Below are 17,661 nucleotides of genomic sequence, written 5' to 3'. Positions count from 1 at the left end.
GTCGATGAAGCCCGTTGTTTGGTGGTTGAGACCACTGAAGCAAAGGGGAAGATAGCAACTAAGTGATCATGTAATTTCTTTGTTTACTTCAAGGTTATATAAAATATACCTCAAGGTTTTCTTTATAAATCATTCATCTACTTTCCGGTGGAAGCAGATAGTGATTCGGATCCCACTTTAAACTGTAGGTCCAGTCCCGATTAGTCTTACTGTGCATAAAGTTGACTTCAAACACCAAATCAACCAATTAATCTCCTTTCAGAGTGGGCCTGCTATGATACTGTAGTCGGCCAGCATCCAAATACAGTTCTGCTTTGCCTACACCAGAGTAAAAAAAAAAGGTAAAGTGTTCCCCTGTGCACGCCATGAAGGCGTATAGGGGGTGTGGGGGTAACGCCCCACACTTTCTTGATCCGGTCGTGAGTGGGGGTGATGTGATCAGCATCACGCCCCTGACCGCCTTTACCCCCCAGGGTTTCCCCCAGGTACCCATCTTATTCGACGCTGGGTGGGTGCCGGGGCCGCTTCCACCGTTAGAAAAGTTCCCAGATTTGAACCGGCCGGGGATCAAACCCAGGACCTTTAGCATGGTAGTCAGACACGTTACCGACTGAGCCACCAGAGTATAATTGCATTTAATATTGTGACTAATTTTACTTCAAAACCACAGATTAAAGTGAATAATAGTGTCCAGAAAAAGAACCTCAAAGTCTTCACACAAAGTATTTTAATCCATTGCCAAACATTGCAGTTAAGAATAATATTATGCTTTTCCATTGATCGTGTTTTCGATTCATGGTGAATTTGCTAAAAGGACCATGTCAAGAAATCTAAATATGTAAGTTTTACTAGTAAATGCATTTAAAATGCATGAAACAACAGGGGAGGACAAAAATAAACCTCAAAAATAAGTAAAAATGCAACAAAAACTGTTAAAAATACTGACAAATAAACTAAAAGCCAAAAAAGGCCAAAAAATGCACACAAAATGTAAAAATAGAAAGTGTTTTCAGGCTCTAACTGAAGGGAAACTGACATGATATCAGGTTTACCATTGTTTTTAAGGGTCAGAAAAAAAGTTGATTTTTCATCAACTTCCGGACCCTAATTACTAATTATGACCATTGAAAAAGTTGGAGGGAAGGAGGCAGCTTATTTAAATTTTTCTTGCTGAGGGATCGTATCGTCCCATATCTTCACTTTATAAAACAGAAAAAATAAAGTTCATTTTTCGAAAATGACTCAGTTTTCCACCATGAGAATATGATTTTCATAGTTTGAAGTTCGTTAGTATTATCCTGCAAGGTTTCCATTGTTTTAATTTTGCACATATTTTATATTTCATAAGTTTGAATATCCCTTTCCTCTCTCTTTTCATACAATCTTTGGAAAATAGCTGAAGTTTCTTGGCAATCAGTTCTGGTTCAAATAACTCCTTTTTGCTCTCCTACTTTAAACAAACAACAAAAGACTTTGTAACTAAACGATTGCTTGTTCAAAACACGGAATTTTTACACAATTTACAAAATATGACAAAACACCAATAGACATTTTCATCATTTTTCCCTTTCAGCATTTCTCTATTTTTTCTGAATTCGATTCCTCATAAATATTGCCATGAGGAAAATATACCTAGGTAGACATGACATTATGTGTGAATTGACTTCTTCAAACTGGTAGCAGATTTTACCATGAGCTACCTGGATAAGAGGTAGCATGCTTGATTCTCACGAGGGAGGTCGTAGGTTCAATTCTCCACCTGAAGAGTTTATCGTTGGATGCAAAGTTTATCTATCGTGCTAAGAAGTTAACATTGGTCTCTGTATTTCATGAGGTGAAAGGAAATAGTAAGAGGAAGTTATTTTGATGATAGGAGGAAGTCATACCACATGGAATGCGCAGAATCAAGTTACGTAGAGCTAAGTCTGTAATGGTGGTTTCGAATAATGCAAAATTAGTGGGGAATGTTTGTTAGATCTGACACTCGTACTTTCTGTTCAAATAAGACAAACATTTTAGATACAAAGCAGTGACGAATTAACGATCATTATGAGGTTTTGAATTTTTTGTTTGTCACTCACTATATAAATATTTATTAGTAGTTTCTTATCGAATCAGCCTCCGTCGCAATAACAATTCACTTATGTTAATTAGTGATTTACTATTAGTTTTAGATGCATGGTAAGATGGTGGTGAGGGGATTGACAACAGTCATTACGAAGGAACGGACATAAAATTACCAATCTTAGCAATTTGAACTCATTAAACACTCTCCTTCGTTACAGAACTGCACTACATCACTACTTAACATAACTGTTTTTTTTAGTATATCGAAATCAAATAATCAATATTTTAGGTGTCAGTGAAGAACAAACAATACACAACTTAAATAACATTAAACATTTTTCATCCTGAATACATATACGTGATTTGTGAATTAATCATGATGTGTGTGTTAACACAACACATGAAAAATAACTGAAAAGAAAAGTTTTAAATACTGGAAATCTGCAACTTCTAAGGTGAAATATGTCCCTCAAGTGTGCATTGGATTCATTTTTTAAATGTTCTAACATCAACGGTCTCTGTTCAGTAAAAAAAAGAAAGGAGAGGGTAGGATTTGAACCCATGACCTTTCATGCTTGACGAAAAATAAGGATAGCAATGCCTAACCAACTAAAAAAAGTAAAGTAAAGTAAAGTGCTCCCCTGTGCATAGCACCATGCCATGAAGGTGTATAGGGGGTGTGGGGGTAACACCCCACACTTTCTTGATCCGGTCGTGAGTGGGGGTGATGTGATCAGCATAACGCCCCTGACCGCCTTTACCTCCCAGGGTTTCCCCCAGGTACCCACATTATTCGATGCTGGGTGGGTGCCGGAACTGCTTCCATCGTTAGAAAAGTTCCCGGATTTGAACTGGCCGGGGATCGAACCCGGGACCTTTAGCATGGTAGTCAGATGCGTTACCGACTGAGCCACCGCGGCCACGGCTAACCAACTGCTGTACGTTAACTTAATGATGTTATACCCTTAAAAACATGTTGACGTTTATGAAGACTCCCACTTTACTGTGTTTCAAGCACATTTTCTCAACAAGTCGTGTAAAATATATTTTTTTGAAAACTGTTCTATATTATGAAAGGTATTGTAAATAAAATGTCACAAACTCCTCACAAATTTGCTTCTTTCTGCACAAACTTGATGGCAATTTCCTCCAGGTGGAGATTTTAAATATCCCTCAAGGTTCTTTTCCCAATTTATTTCTGTTTGATTGTTTATTATAATAGCGGTTTATAGTTTCTAAGTTCATGGAAAGTGTTAAATTGAAAACCTCTCACCGCAGCGTTTTTAGTCTAGTGGAAAGACCTACTCAAAGTTGGTTACTCTCACCTGGGCCCGAAGTGCAATGTTTACGATTTCGGGACTTACAATTATTTTAGGGTGGTCAAATAAGATGTTGCAAAGTGTACATTCATGGTCCCACCGGATATCCCAACCACCTGCTAAAAGGTTAAAAGTATATTTTGTGATTTTTTTTTACTTTCTGAAAAATCAGTAATAATGTGCCTTGTTTAAGCAAGATGTGTGTTAACACACCAAACAACAGCTGGTAAAAATTTGAAAAGAAGGTTCTTAAGAAACTGCCCACATTTATTGCAGTAATCCTGCAAAATATATGTAAACATACACACTGTCATTTTAGCAAGCGCACAAGAAATGTTGTGAATCTTAAGATTTATTAATACAATCAACTATTTGAGTGTAAAGAACAAAAGTATCTTACAGGTGTAGTTGAAAAGCAACAAAAATACAAAAATTACTCCAGAAAAAAATTCAAATAAAATGAAAGTTTTGTGTTAGCTTGCAACAAACCCCGTACTTACTTTCAACAACAATTTTCATAAAAATCAACCTTGCCAGGCAAGCATGTAGCCAGGGGGCTTATGCCCCCCCCCCCCCCCAATCCTGTAAGTATCAAATTTAAATAGTGTATGGTGGTATTTTACTTCCTTAGTAGGATTAAACACCTTGTATTACACTGATAAATTCATCTTCAGGGCTTCTGGCTATGGGTCTGTGGCAAGGTACAAATGACAAAGTGGAACATTTTTATTGTTATTTTTTTTTTTTTACACAATACTTTCTCTGCCTCTGATGGTTAATCACTATGATATGGAAGAATGATGATTAGGTGAAACTGACGAAGGAACAGTCATAAAGGAACACACATGGCCAAGTCAGGAATTGAACCTAGAACTTTCACTGGTGAGATTGTTGATCAACCACCTGATGCTCTCGGCCACAAAGGGTGTGAGAAATAGAAAGGGAATGTTGTAATAAGGCCATGCAAATTTAACAATACTCATGTAAAAACTGGGCAACCTAATAACAATTTCTGTTTTAACACATGTTTACCTTCAATTTGGTCAGACTGGACGAAATCCTCTTAACAGACTGGTTTGGAGACTCCTTTTCCATGATAAATGACACTAATGCCACTTTCTTAAATTCTCTGTTGTCGCAGACACTACATTTCACCTGGCTCGTTTCCCCAAGCAGTGTGTTTGACTCCTTGAAGGAAATCTCGAGGTAGAGTCTGAAAGATACAAGAATTCCATCATTTAATTGTGTTACAAATCAATACCTACCACTCAAGACATTGACTTCTAACTTTACAGAACAACACATAAATGCTTTATTTCTTGAAACACTGAGTGTCAAACTATTAGTTTCGGATTTCAGTTTACATACTGAACTAGACAAAATACAGATTGGTAATCACACTTACAATCAGGTATCACACTAGTGTGAACTTGAGCATAATTTAGGCTCAAATTTCAGTCTATGATGCAAAAAAAGTACTTGCTGGACGTCATGCGACATCCATTTTTTTTATCGTGGTTTTGGTACTGCTTTAAACAAACATTCTTCAGTACTGTTTTAAACAAACATTCTTATCTTTAGATAAGGTATAACTTACACCGCATGCCACCATTTTATAACCAAGTCCAAAAGTTACCAAATAACCAAAGTGTTGACACACTTTTCACTCAGGCTTTCACTACATCATGTGGCTTCCTCAGGAGATAAGACAGTCAAAGTTAAAACATAGGAAAGGTAATTTTGGTCAAAAAGGTTAAAATTGATGGTAAAAGACTGCTTCCTACTCTATCTCAGGCTGGCAGGAAGTAAAGATGGTCACACTTCCTGTTGGCCACTTGTTAACTGTGAAATGGCTGTCATTTGTTTATCTTGATTCCATAGAGAAACACTACATTATTTTTTGGTACTACTTTAGATAAATGATTGCAATTATTATTGGAAAGGTTGACATGTTCATTTAAGTTTTAAGATGTTTCAAGATGAAAAAATGACTCCTAGATTGAGTTCAATTTGTCCTCTTGCACTTTTCATAAATTTTGTTTCTTTGTGTCTGCTTTTTCTATTCAAATAAATGCTTTGATAAACCTGAATTTTGTGTATTTCCTTTTATATCTAGTTTATGTTCCTGAATTCTTGTGCAGATGTTCCTCTTCCTATCTTTGTATGCAAGGGTTGTTGCATTGGCAACAATTTTACCAGTTGCTGTTTGTTCATCATAACAAGAGACAGCTTCTGAGGCTGCTGTGTGCAGAGAAAGGCCTGAGCTGTAGAAAAACAAGAGTTAGGTGTTACACCATGACAACGTATGAAGTCACACATCATTGGTTATCAGCCAGTCTTTGACTGCTCATGAGGTAACCATCATACCCCACCTGCTTTGCTTCTTTTCCATGAACAGTTTCATCTACTACAACATACCATGTGACATGTTCATACTATCATGATACCTGTGTGTAAAGATTCACTCTTGAAGTGGAAATTGTTAAGTGGGGGATGTTGCTCGAACAATGAGGCACTTTCTACTGCTTGCCATAAGACCTGGAAACAGAAACTGAAGAAAGTTGTATTTTCGATCATGTTTCTGTTTACTATGCGTTTGTCTTATTTATAATTTTGATAAAAGTATATGCCTTTTTTAGTTGACAATATGTTAAAAAAACTAAATATTTATTGACATAAAATGAACCAGCTGATCGAAATGCATGTGATGTACTCTCATTTAATATTAAATAAATCTATACTATAATACAATATAGCCCGTAATCTTTCAAAGTAGTGGGGAAATATTCTTACAATATTTTCAAATTATTCTCCACCTACTCCGATGACCATAATTAAAAAAAGAATATTCCTCATACCAGTGGCGAAGATATAGTACACTTCTGTTCAGAGAAAGTGGCACACTCATTTGAGTTGAAGTCCAGCTTCGTGTCTGGCAGAACAGCCGAAGTAAATGTTCGGAAAGCAGCAGTGTTGCTTACTATTAATCATTTTAAAAACAAGAAAACTCAAAGAAAAGGGCTAACAGCAAAATTGCAGAATAGATATTAATTAACTAGACTTTCCACGTCTACAATCAAAGGAATGTAAATGTGAAAAATTCCTGGAAAATATATTTAAAAGAATGCATTTTTTACGGTTCATGATGAAGTGGTTATCACAATGCGTTAGAATGTGCGGGCCCTGGGTTCAAATTTGACCTGAGCATGGGTGTTCTTTTTTAGTCTCTCTTCATCGTTGCGAGTAGCCAAAAATGGAAGAATAATAACACTAAATAACGAAGGGAAAAAACACAATTAGAATAAGCGACACAGAAATAGTGCTGTTATAATTCCTGAAAATGATGCAAAAAAAAAAAAATCTTTTGGAAGTACTGTTATCCTAGTCCAGGAGAAGGCTTGAAGAATAAAAAATACTCCTTCTCCGTACACTTTGGCAAACAGAATCGCAAAGTTGGCACTAAATATGCGATGGGAAAAATAATACAAATCTGAAAGGAAGAAGCATTTATGTCACAACCAAGGGGGCACATGAGAGGAGCTAACCCCCCCCCCCCCCCCTCAACATCAGTCATTCAGCCTATTGAAAGTAAGTCTATGCTTGTCCTCTCATTTAACTTGAACAGTAAATGGAATTTTTGTAAAATACAAATTATCGGGCTTTACTTATTTTACACTTGCATGTTGGTTTCGTAATGGAGCAAAAAAATAAAATTCTTACCGACTGAATGAATTCCTACATAGATTCCAGGATCACGACACTTCATTTTGAAAAAAATAGTTTAAAACAATATAATATATGTGCCATTGGTTAATTAGATTCATCGTCACATAGCAGAATCCGCTATGTTGACAGAAGGTAGATCACGATCAGAGGGCTGCACAGCGGCCAGAATCACTTACTAGGCCCACCTGGCTGGTCGGGCGGGTGAGTAAAACTATATACCTGAGTTCTGACCCGTCAAGGATCGAAAGCCCACGGGTAACTGGAAGGCCTTGCAAGACAAAGCTCGCTTAACTTCAGCAAATGCTCATTCCGGTTTTCCACCGTCTCCGGATACATGAGTCATGCAGTCACCGTTGCCAACTTTTAGATTGTTAAATGGTCAAGGAGCACTTAAAATGTTCATCACTTTTGTCAATATGATATTTATTCCTTGCTAGAAAACATTTGTATCACTCACACCCAGTGGCGGCGATTGGGTTCCAAAACTAGGGGGCCAACGTGCAAAAGTAGGGGGGCAAGGACAGTTTAATTTCCCTTGGTATATGAGGTTAGCGTGGTGCAAAAGTGGCAAAAAGTGGGGGGGGGGCAACTGCACTCTCTCGGTCCCGCCCCTAATTGCTGCCACTGCTGTCACCTGTAAAGGAGTATGAACCAAATCTCGCAAAAAGTGCCATCGTAAATATTTTGGAACTTTGTGTGACTGATGGTGGGGGGGGGGTCCTCCCCTATGGTGCAGTGGTACTGTCGTTGCCTTGTAATCAAGGGGTACCAGGTTTGATACTCAGTGGAAGCACATGGTGGTTCGGATCCCACTTTAAACTATAGGTCGACTCCTAATGTTCTTTAGGCAGTAAGACAACTGAAATATCCTTAAATGTGCTAAACTTTTTTAAAAAAAATTAGAAATACAAAGTAAGAATCTTGAAATGTAACCTATATATTATTTAATGAGTCCTTCTTTGTTTCCTCATTTCAAAGTTTGTAGGATGTAAATATCACAAACCATGGCTTAAGTAGAAAATATCAAAGGACGCACATAAAATGTCGGTGCTTGATAGAGCGGGGGAAAAGGGGTGCGCAAAACCACAATGCTGTCTAGGGGCCCAAAGTATCTACCTACAAGCTCTTCGACACAATCGGTTTCAACAACAACAAATCTTAAAACGATAGTCATTTGCACCATAAGTGTGAATTCTATGGTGTATTCAATTGATACAGCTAATTTGACTTTGTTGCACATTAATTGTAGCAGTTAACTTTGAATTTTAGGACTTAGATGATAATAATAATTGTGAATCTCATTTTGTTGTTACATCTTAATGTTCTTGTAATATTAAATATTTGACGCAGTGGCGTAACAAAATCGTAAAGTACACGTCCGCAAGAAATAAATTTGGGTCCCTCAAGTACAGTCATATTCTTCTAGGAAATTTATGTAATTACTTAGAATGGCTGGTTGTGGCTACAATTACATTAATAACTATACAATTCGATGCTCTAACTCTGAATTTTCACATATTACAACATATCTTTCTTTGACATTTATGTATTCAAAAGAAGAAAATACAAATACTTCCCCCAAAACAGAAGGCGGTACAGGATACAGAGAACACTGGAAACTAGCGTAGAGCTATCACGGAGAATAAACTTTCCCAAAGCACTTGATTTCAGATTTAAGCACATTCCCGAAACGTAGAACTTGGATCAGGAAATTTGGAAGATAAATAATCTTCGTGCTCGTTACAGAGGGCAATAGCTGCATCTGAAGTTGTAGGAACGAAGGAAGAACTGCTAATATTATCCATACCCTTCTTCAGTTTAAAACACCGGAAGCATTTAAATGCCCCATACTTTGCTCCGTGGCAGTTTGAGGTGCTTTACTGTTAACATATTAAAATCGGGTAGGCTATGCAAGGTCAAGAGACAGAAGAAAAGCCAAGATAAAGTGCTTTTTATTCAAGAAAATAATAAATGGATAAAAATGTCCAAGCAATTTTTGCGTTGATGGTTCACAGGAGAAATGATAATTATTTTTACTTTTTCAGGGCCCCTTATGGTTAGAACTCCCGCCCGCCTCTGATTTGACGTATTCATTAAAATTATAACGTTAAACTAGAATATAAAGCCAGATAAAAAGGTCTTCATTTTATTGCTCACAAAAATTAGCCTTTTCTATCTTTCTCACTTCCATTTATTATGTTTTTCGTATCAACCTCATAGGACGGGAGGCCCCTACATGCGCAAGGCACAAAGTGGTCGCCCACTTCACCCACCCCCTGCTACGCCAATGGTTATACAACCTCAAGGTACCTACGCTGCGCCTAGCAGAAATTCAAATATTTCCATGGATAGTGAAATATAATGGCCATTGGCAACACTGACAGGAGTGCTCGCTTCTACTTGCAAGAACTACATCAAGTCTCACGGGTCTTCTTAAGACCCGGGTAATAGAAAAACCTGGCAGGCATCGATGCCTGTGCACAACTGTAACGTGAAGATCGCTTGCGCGATGTCGAACACCTGAACTTGACGTGTGTGTTGCATATTCTTGTAGGCACGCCTCCTCGCAGATTGTTTTTTTCCAGGTCTTGTGCAAGTCTCTGATCAAGATTGTCATTTCGGGTTGGAAACACTAACCTTCCACAAAAGCAAGACTTCCCAACGTCTTCATTAATTTTCATGTACAAGCTTCACTTGTATTCTGTCAGCAATGTGCACAGTATCTAAACACTATCTGATGAAGCGTATTGCTTCCAAATGAATACAATTACAGAGAACAGACATCAAAAGTTTCGAGCTGGACAGGAAAAGATGCAATCTTATGGAGAAATTACCCGAATAACTTAGTTTCCGCACCGTGGCTATGTCGGTTAAAGGTCACCTTTGTAAGCTAAAAACCTAGGTTCGAATCCCCCTCATCGTCGCCTTTTTTTTTTTAACAACTTGTGACACATTGATTATTTCATTGTCTTCGTATTTCAGTGTTTTAAAAGTGGGATGCAAGCCACTATGTGCCTTGACCGAGCATGTCTAGATATTTTTCAGTTCAAAGCATGTTTTATTTTCTTCATCGTGTTGCGGCTAAAACTCTCTGCTTACAATAATCAATACTAAAAATGCATTGTGAAATACAACTGAAGATAAAGTGTTCAATATTCTTTGGAAGATGAGTCACTGAAATTAACGAGAAAAAAATTGAGTTGCATAGAAATATTGTTTCTTCATCAATATGCTTGTTTGTTTGAGTTTGGCATTAAAGTTCACTTAATGCACAACAGGATAATCGGAACTGGACCTACAGTTTAAAATGGGATCCGAACCACATTTTCCTCTACCAGCAAAAGAAGCAGAGACATTTATCTACGTGCCCTTCTCATCGTGTAAACGTACACACAAACATAATAACACTCCTTGCCGCGACAGCCTTGTAAGGGCCTTGGCCTATCTTGCAACTGCCAGTCTGCCTCCCACAATCCTACCTAGAGGTGTGGAGTTCTTCAACGGGTAATGGGGTGACATGGGGTCAGCCCGTCGAACACCCAGGCACACAAACATACTATATGTAGGTAGATATATAGACACAAGTGAATGTCTGGGTGCACGTTTGCTTCTATATCATAATTTCTTGTATGGAAGTTGTCACATCAAGATATGCCTTCCCCTCTGGTTGTAGGGAGTACTGTTACAAGTATACAAAGCTGTCTTGTAACTAAAATAACCGAATAAAATGGAATTAGTGTTTGTCAGCATGTAAAAGCACTTGAAATATTTATTCTCTTTCATTATTAAAAGGAAATGAAGCTCTCAAATTATGGCATTATAATTAAGGTAATTCAACTCAGAGATTTGCTTTATTACTGTAAAAGAAGAAGGCGAAGAGAGAAGACATGTTAATTTCATTAACTAAAATTATAAATGCAAACTCTCTATATAGGTAATTACTGCAGTGTCCGAAATTTACACTGTGTTCAAAACTATTCATGTAATGTGACATTGTAAGATCCCATTTCGAATTGAATTTGCACATTTTTGGTTTTAAACAACTAGCAGGAGGCTTTTTTTGTGTGGCACAGTGATATGCATATTGTGTCAACTGCATTACTTTAATTAACACTATTTTAAGTAGTGAAAGCGGAAAGCCATTCCTATCTGCTGCAAAAGTTTGGCCACGCAATCAGACAATTGTAAATTACACACACATATGAAAATGTCTACTCAGGTTAGGCATTTCATTCTGCTGCATGAAAAACATAACTGATCCTACCAGGGTTCGAACTTATGAACGGAGATTATCTATTCCTTTCACAAAAGTGAAGCACCATGACGCATGCGCTCTATGTAGAGACAACATTGCTCGCAGCTTGGCAACTGCTTTGCGAGGCTGGCAGATGTGTCACGTGGTTTGTGTTTGTCAGCGGTTCTAAGGCCTTGGCCGAGCAATACCACTTGACATGATCTGAAATAGTGGGTTTTTGGCAGGAAAAAAAAAAACATTTATGTATTATATTTGACAGGGCTTTCTTCGGTTCTCATCTCCAACTTTTTAAATCTTTGAAAATACATTAACACACATTGGTTTTCATTATATTTATTTTTCCACGCTTTTCATTCATGTCACGGATTTACAGGTGTGTCACTCTTATATCCGATGCGGGAACTGCCTTAATGACAGAAACCACCTGTTACCACGTTTCCCTGCAAAGGAACTCATGGTCAAATAACCAATTAGGCCTAGTGCTTGGGCAAGAAGCAACAACATTAAAAATCCCCCTCCCCAAAGCAGGCAGTAGGGAAACTGGATTTTGTCAAAAATCTTTCTACGCTGTGAGTGCACACAGGTTGCTACGCTGTCCCGGAAATAGTTGCTATATAATTTGGCTTCACAATCTGGAGCAAAGTAACACTAAAAGTGAATCCGAAACTGAAGAAAACGTAGATTAGCTACAAAGGGCAAAAAATGCAATTTTGTCAAAAAAATGCTTTTATGAAGTCACTAGTGTTCAGATAGGGTAATTGTAACTGGACATAATATTTAAAATGGGATCCTCATCTAGGTGCATTGAATCTTCAATCCCTTGATTACCAGATAACGGCATTGCCAGTAGGCCATTGAGTAGGCATGCATATATACACCCTTGCAAGGCAAATCAAAATTAGTAATTAGAGGCAAATTCAATATTTGTCCCTCATCTGTTACACCATGAAATATTATCTAGCAAGTAACAGCTAGCATTCACAACAGAAACGGCAAGAGAAAGAAGCCAGCCACAATTAGTAAAAAGTCAAAGTTTCTGTTTCTTAAAAATAAAAACAATATAAACCCTTCAAAGAATTGTATTTTCCCCAACTATGTCCTCACGCTGTATGAACAACAAAGAAATCAATGTTGATCATCTGACTCCTGAAGCAAATAGTCGTTCTTGGTATGTCCGTCCTTCTCTTTCTCGAAACGTCTTGACATAGTGATATGGATCCCATTTTCAACTGTAGGTTCAGTTCCGATTAGCCTTTCAGGGCATAAAGTGGACTTAAAACAACAATTCAATTCAATTCCAAAAAGTATGAAATTTTAGTTCGATGTAGAAATTAATCAGGCTTACTTTCAGTATTATAAACATTTCCCTGACGTTTGTCTTTAATGTTTCTTTAGAAATCTCACCATCGTGTTGGAACTTAAGATTAAACTCGACCTGTATATGGCCTGATTGAACACACAGGTATGCCTTTAAATTGAACGGATTTTTATACTAGTTGCATCACAAAGTTGCAACAATGAGAGGCCTTTATTCAACATAGGAATGCAACATGCAATCAAGAAATGCACATGATAGCATTCTTTAAGCTTCCTTGTGTTGAGCTTTCTGAGCATTTCAATCACCATCACGAAACCACGGGGTTCAGATTCAAGCCCTGACATGAACTTGGATGTTTGTGATTGTCCTTCCAGCAACTTTGTCTGGTTGTCAAACAGACAAATTATAATTATCAGTCACCTTTATCGTCATGAATAGACAGAACCTAGGTTCCAATTCCAACCCTGGGCATTGGTGTTTTTTGTGAATGTCACTTCATTAAATTAACAATTTCATCACTTCTCCTCTTCTTGTCTCTCAAAAAGTGGCAGAAATGCGATGTAAATAAACCATATCAAATGAATTGCCGTAAATAACAAATAATGACATAAAGCAAAATAAATCCACTATTGCTGGATAATACACTTCCAGTAAATCACACACTCATTTTCAACAATCTGCGAAATTTAATGTTTCACTTGCTTGGTTTGGTTCGAACACACACCTTCTAGATATTGCAGTGTGTGTGTGTGTGTGTATGTATATATATATATATATATATATATATATATATATATATATATATATATATATATATATATATATATATATATATAAAAAATAACTAAATTTATGAAAAAAATAAATAAATAAAATAGCTGTGTGGTTGCACATATGCATATCCAATTCCTCTGATGTCACTGTCATGCAAATGACGTTCTCGTTCGGCCACCATGAACCTGCACCCGAAGTGGGCACTTCACGTTCCACCTTATCATTTGGCAAGCATGGATCAGCGTGAACAGTCAATGCATGAGAGGGTCATAGCTCTCATCGAAGCTGGCAACTTGAGCATGAGTGAATCAGGTTTGCATAGAACTGCGTACAGATGGTGGAGGAAGTATCAAGAAACCTGTAATATTTCCTGGAAAGTTTGTTCTGGTTTCGCGGAAGCGTCCACACCAGAAGATGATAATGTGGTGATTGCTGCTTGCCATCAGCATCCTTTCATGTCCTCCAAACTACTACGGATGCTCACAAACTTCCCAGTATTGAGCCACACAGTTTGTCGTCACTTGAACGGCGTAGGTCTTCAAGCATGTCGAGCAGCTGTGACGCACCAATTGACGGATGGTCACAGGACAGACTGTTGCTTTCCGAGAATCACTAAAAGCTCAGTTTTTCTCTGAGGGTTGAGACCCATTTCTCAAACAAGATTTCATGCATTGCAATATGATCCTTTGGGTGCGTTGGTTTTACCATCTAACTGCCACAAGCATTGAGGCTGGTGTTTGATTCAGAGCTGCTGAGGGAGTTTGCGGCCATAAAATGTTGCCAAATGCAGTGCAATGGAAACTAAATATGGCTAAACATGCTACTATCAATCATTTTAACCACATGTAGGGAATTTTGTGTCTCTCAGACTAAAAGAAAAGGGCTAACGGAAAAATTGCAGCATAGATATTAATTAACTGAACTGTCCACTTTTACAATCAAAGGAATGTAAATGTGAAAAATTCCTGAAAAATATATTTAAAAGAATGCATATTTTACCATTCATGATGAAGTGGTTATCACAAACCGTTTGAATGTGAGGGCCCTGGGTTCGAATTTGGCCTAAGCATGGGTGTTATTTTTTGGTCTCTCTTCATTGTTGCGAGTAGCCAAAAATGGAAGAATAATAACACTAAATAACGAAGGGGGGGGGGGGGAGAATGCAATTTGAATAAGCAAGACAGAAATAGTGCTGTTAAAATTCCTGAAAATTATGCAAAAAAAAAAATCTCTTTCGGAAATAGTGTTATCCTAGTAAAGGAGAAGGCTTGAAGAATAAAAAATACTCCTTCTCCGTACACTTTGGCAAACAGAATCTCAAATTTGGCACTGAATATGAGATGGGGAAAAATAATACAAATCCAAAAGGAAGAAGCATTTATGTCACAACCAAGGGGGCACATGAGAGGAGGTACCCCCCCTCCCAACATCAGTCATCCAGGCTATTACAAATAAGTCAATGCTTGTCCTCTCATTTAACTTGAACAGTAAATGGAATTTTTGTAAAATACAAATTATCGGGCTTTACTTTTTTTACACGTCCATGTTGGTTTTGTAATGGAGCAAAAAAATAGAATGATGACTCTCATAAAATTCTTACTGACTGAATGATTTCCTCCATACATTCCAGGAAAATGACACCTCATTTTGAAAAAAATAGTTTAAAATAACATAATATATATGCCATTGGTTAATTAGATCCATCATCACATAGTAGAGTCTGCTATGTTGACGGAAGGTAGATTACGATTGTCATTTCAGGTTGGAAACACTAACCTTCCACAAAAGCAAGACTTCCAAATGTCTTCATTAATTTTCATGCACAAGCTTCACTTGTATTCTGGCAGCAATGTGCAGAGCACATAAACACTATCTGATGAAGCATATTGCTTTCAAATGAATGTAATTAGAGAGAACTGACATCAAACGTTTTGAGCTGTACAGGAAAAGATGCAACCTTATGGTGAAATTACCCGAATATCTTTGTTTTCTTCACCGTGCCTTGTGGCCATGTTGGTTAAAGGCCAGCTTTGTAAGCCAAAATCCTAGGTTCGAATCCCAGCATTTGCAAGTAAATTTTTCCCTGCCAAATAAATGTCTCGTAAGTATTTTACTGAGTTACAGGTTTTATCATTTTGGTTTAGTTCGTGTGGCAAGAAGAAAATAATTATTGAAAAAATTATACTTTGAGAGCTTGTGGGAGTTGATCTATAGAATACGACTTATGGACGTATTTGTTTCTTTGCGTGTTGCTGCTAAAACTGCCACCGTAGGATAAAACGTTAATCTGCTTTGGAATAAAGTTAAGTGTGAAAATGTTTATTTACATCAGTATATGTCTTGCAATACACTCCTTCATATATGAGCAACTAGCCACATGCCTCATTTTACAAACACACACACTTCTTTTTGTCGTTACATACAATTATGAATCATGAGGGGTGTGCATGTGCATCATTCAATTACATTGTACTGAGTATAAATTTGTCTGCTGTTAATCATAATTTATTGCGATTATGCAGAATATGGACACAACATGAAATATACATAGGTCTTATCCCCTTGTTTAAAATTGTGAATGATACGTGAAAATGGCGGCTCTCAAATGGAATGGACACCAGTCTGGAATTTCTATGCTAAGAACTAGCCTTTAGTTCTTTTGTTAAGTTATATAATGAAAGTGAGATAATGAGACATCTACTAATAGTTTAAGATTCACATCAGAAAGTTGTCAACTTCCTTCATTGTAGGAATGTTTTTTTTAAAATTTACCTTATGATTGTCTATAATTCAAATTATTATGAAAAAATAAATAAGAACATTCTTCTTGGGATTCGAAATTGTGAACCTAAGATTTGGAGTCTAGTGCTTTACCGCTGTGCTTTTCCATGTGCACGCTGATTGTTTTTGTTCAGCGCAAGTAAAATAGGATATTTCCAATGAAATTCTCCTTATGAAATAATTAAATGCATTGTTAAGCTAGAGGGTTTACGTAGCCCTTGAAAGGGCTGCTTTGCTCGCATGATTTATTTAATATTAATATTTAATTAATTTAATAATTAATTATTTAATATGTCACCACTTTCGGCTGTGACAACTTCTTGCAAGCGGTGAGGAACAGAATGAACCAGACTCGCAACATAGTTAGGGCTCTTCGCGACTTCCTCCCACACATCGACAACAAGCCCCCAGAGTGCATTGGCATATCTTGGTGGATTTTCGGGCCAGTCTTCCTTCATCGTCCTTTGAACTTCAGTCCAAAGGTTCTCCATAGGATTCAAATCTGACCCAATTGACGTGCTGTTCCTGTTGGAACCAAGTATGAATGACCATGGAGTCGTGTACTGTGCTGTGATCTTTCTGGATGTGAATTATGCCATGAGGATAAATTGATTTTATTGCTGGGAGCATACGAGATCGAAGGATGTCCACATGTTGTTGGCCACTTAGCCTACCTTCAATTTGAATCAATTCTCCCAAACTATCCTTGCACATCCTGCGAAGACACCCAGGAGGCAAGATAAGCCCCCAGACCCTCAGAAATTACAAGATACCCCAATCCAAACTCAAACCTTCCCAAAACCAAACTTCATATTTCCCCGCTATTTTTTTGTTTCTTGCACGTCACCCTCAGTAGCTTTTAGCAGCACAAGCTGGAGGGTTATAGTTATAAGGGAAATCCTATAAATAATCTTTTAGGTAAAGTAACATTCACCCCTCGAACACCAAATCAAATGTACTTATGTACCACTAAAATTCAGAAATGACCCACAATTTGACAACACCCTGTTTATCTGAACCTGCAATTAAACGAAGGGAGAATCCTTCCCACTTCCTACTATTTGGGAATGAGATTAAACTAGAAATGAATCTTATTTTTAAGTGCCAACGAAAGTTTGAGAGACTACCCTTATAGATTATGCAACAGGTGAGATTTCCCTGTCCTTGTACATAATTATGTACTGCAAGACTATTGTAATGGTGCATTTATTTGTTTCTACGAAATGTAACCATTTAGAATTGCTCCTTGTACATTTGTATCAACGTCGTAATGTTACTGTGTAACAGAGTACATGCATATATTTTTTTGCCAGTCTTAAAGTTAAAATACAAAATCTCTCACAATATAATAAAAATATATTACTTCGCAATTCACATGAAATATTTCCTGTACAGAACAAAAGAAAAACCTTTGGGATTTA

General features: G+C 37.3%; 1 protein-coding gene across 1 annotated transcript in view; it reads right to left on the bottom strand.

Moving 5' to 3' along the window:
• LOC145981929 (uncharacterized) overlaps window positions 1-17,661 on the bottom strand; it is a 93,693-nt gene that overhangs the window by 61,244 nt on the left and 14,788 nt on the right. The window contains exon 3 of the mRNA XM_083115427.1: window positions 4,419-4,599. Within this exon, the coding sequence (XP_082971553.1) occupies window positions 4,419-4,599 (181 nt within the window). The remainder of the gene's footprint in view (window positions 1-4,418; window positions 4,600-17,661) is intronic.

This window comes from Lepisma saccharinum, chromosome 2 (genome assembly GCF_977018435.1).
Source record: "Lepisma saccharinum chromosome 2, izLepSacc3.1, whole genome shotgun sequence".
Classification (NCBI taxonomy): domain Eukaryota; kingdom Metazoa; phylum Arthropoda; class Insecta; order Zygentoma; family Lepismatidae; genus Lepisma; species Lepisma saccharinum.
The sequence above is the reverse complement of the archived record's forward strand: the minus strand, read 5'-3'. Positions and strand labels throughout refer to the sequence as shown.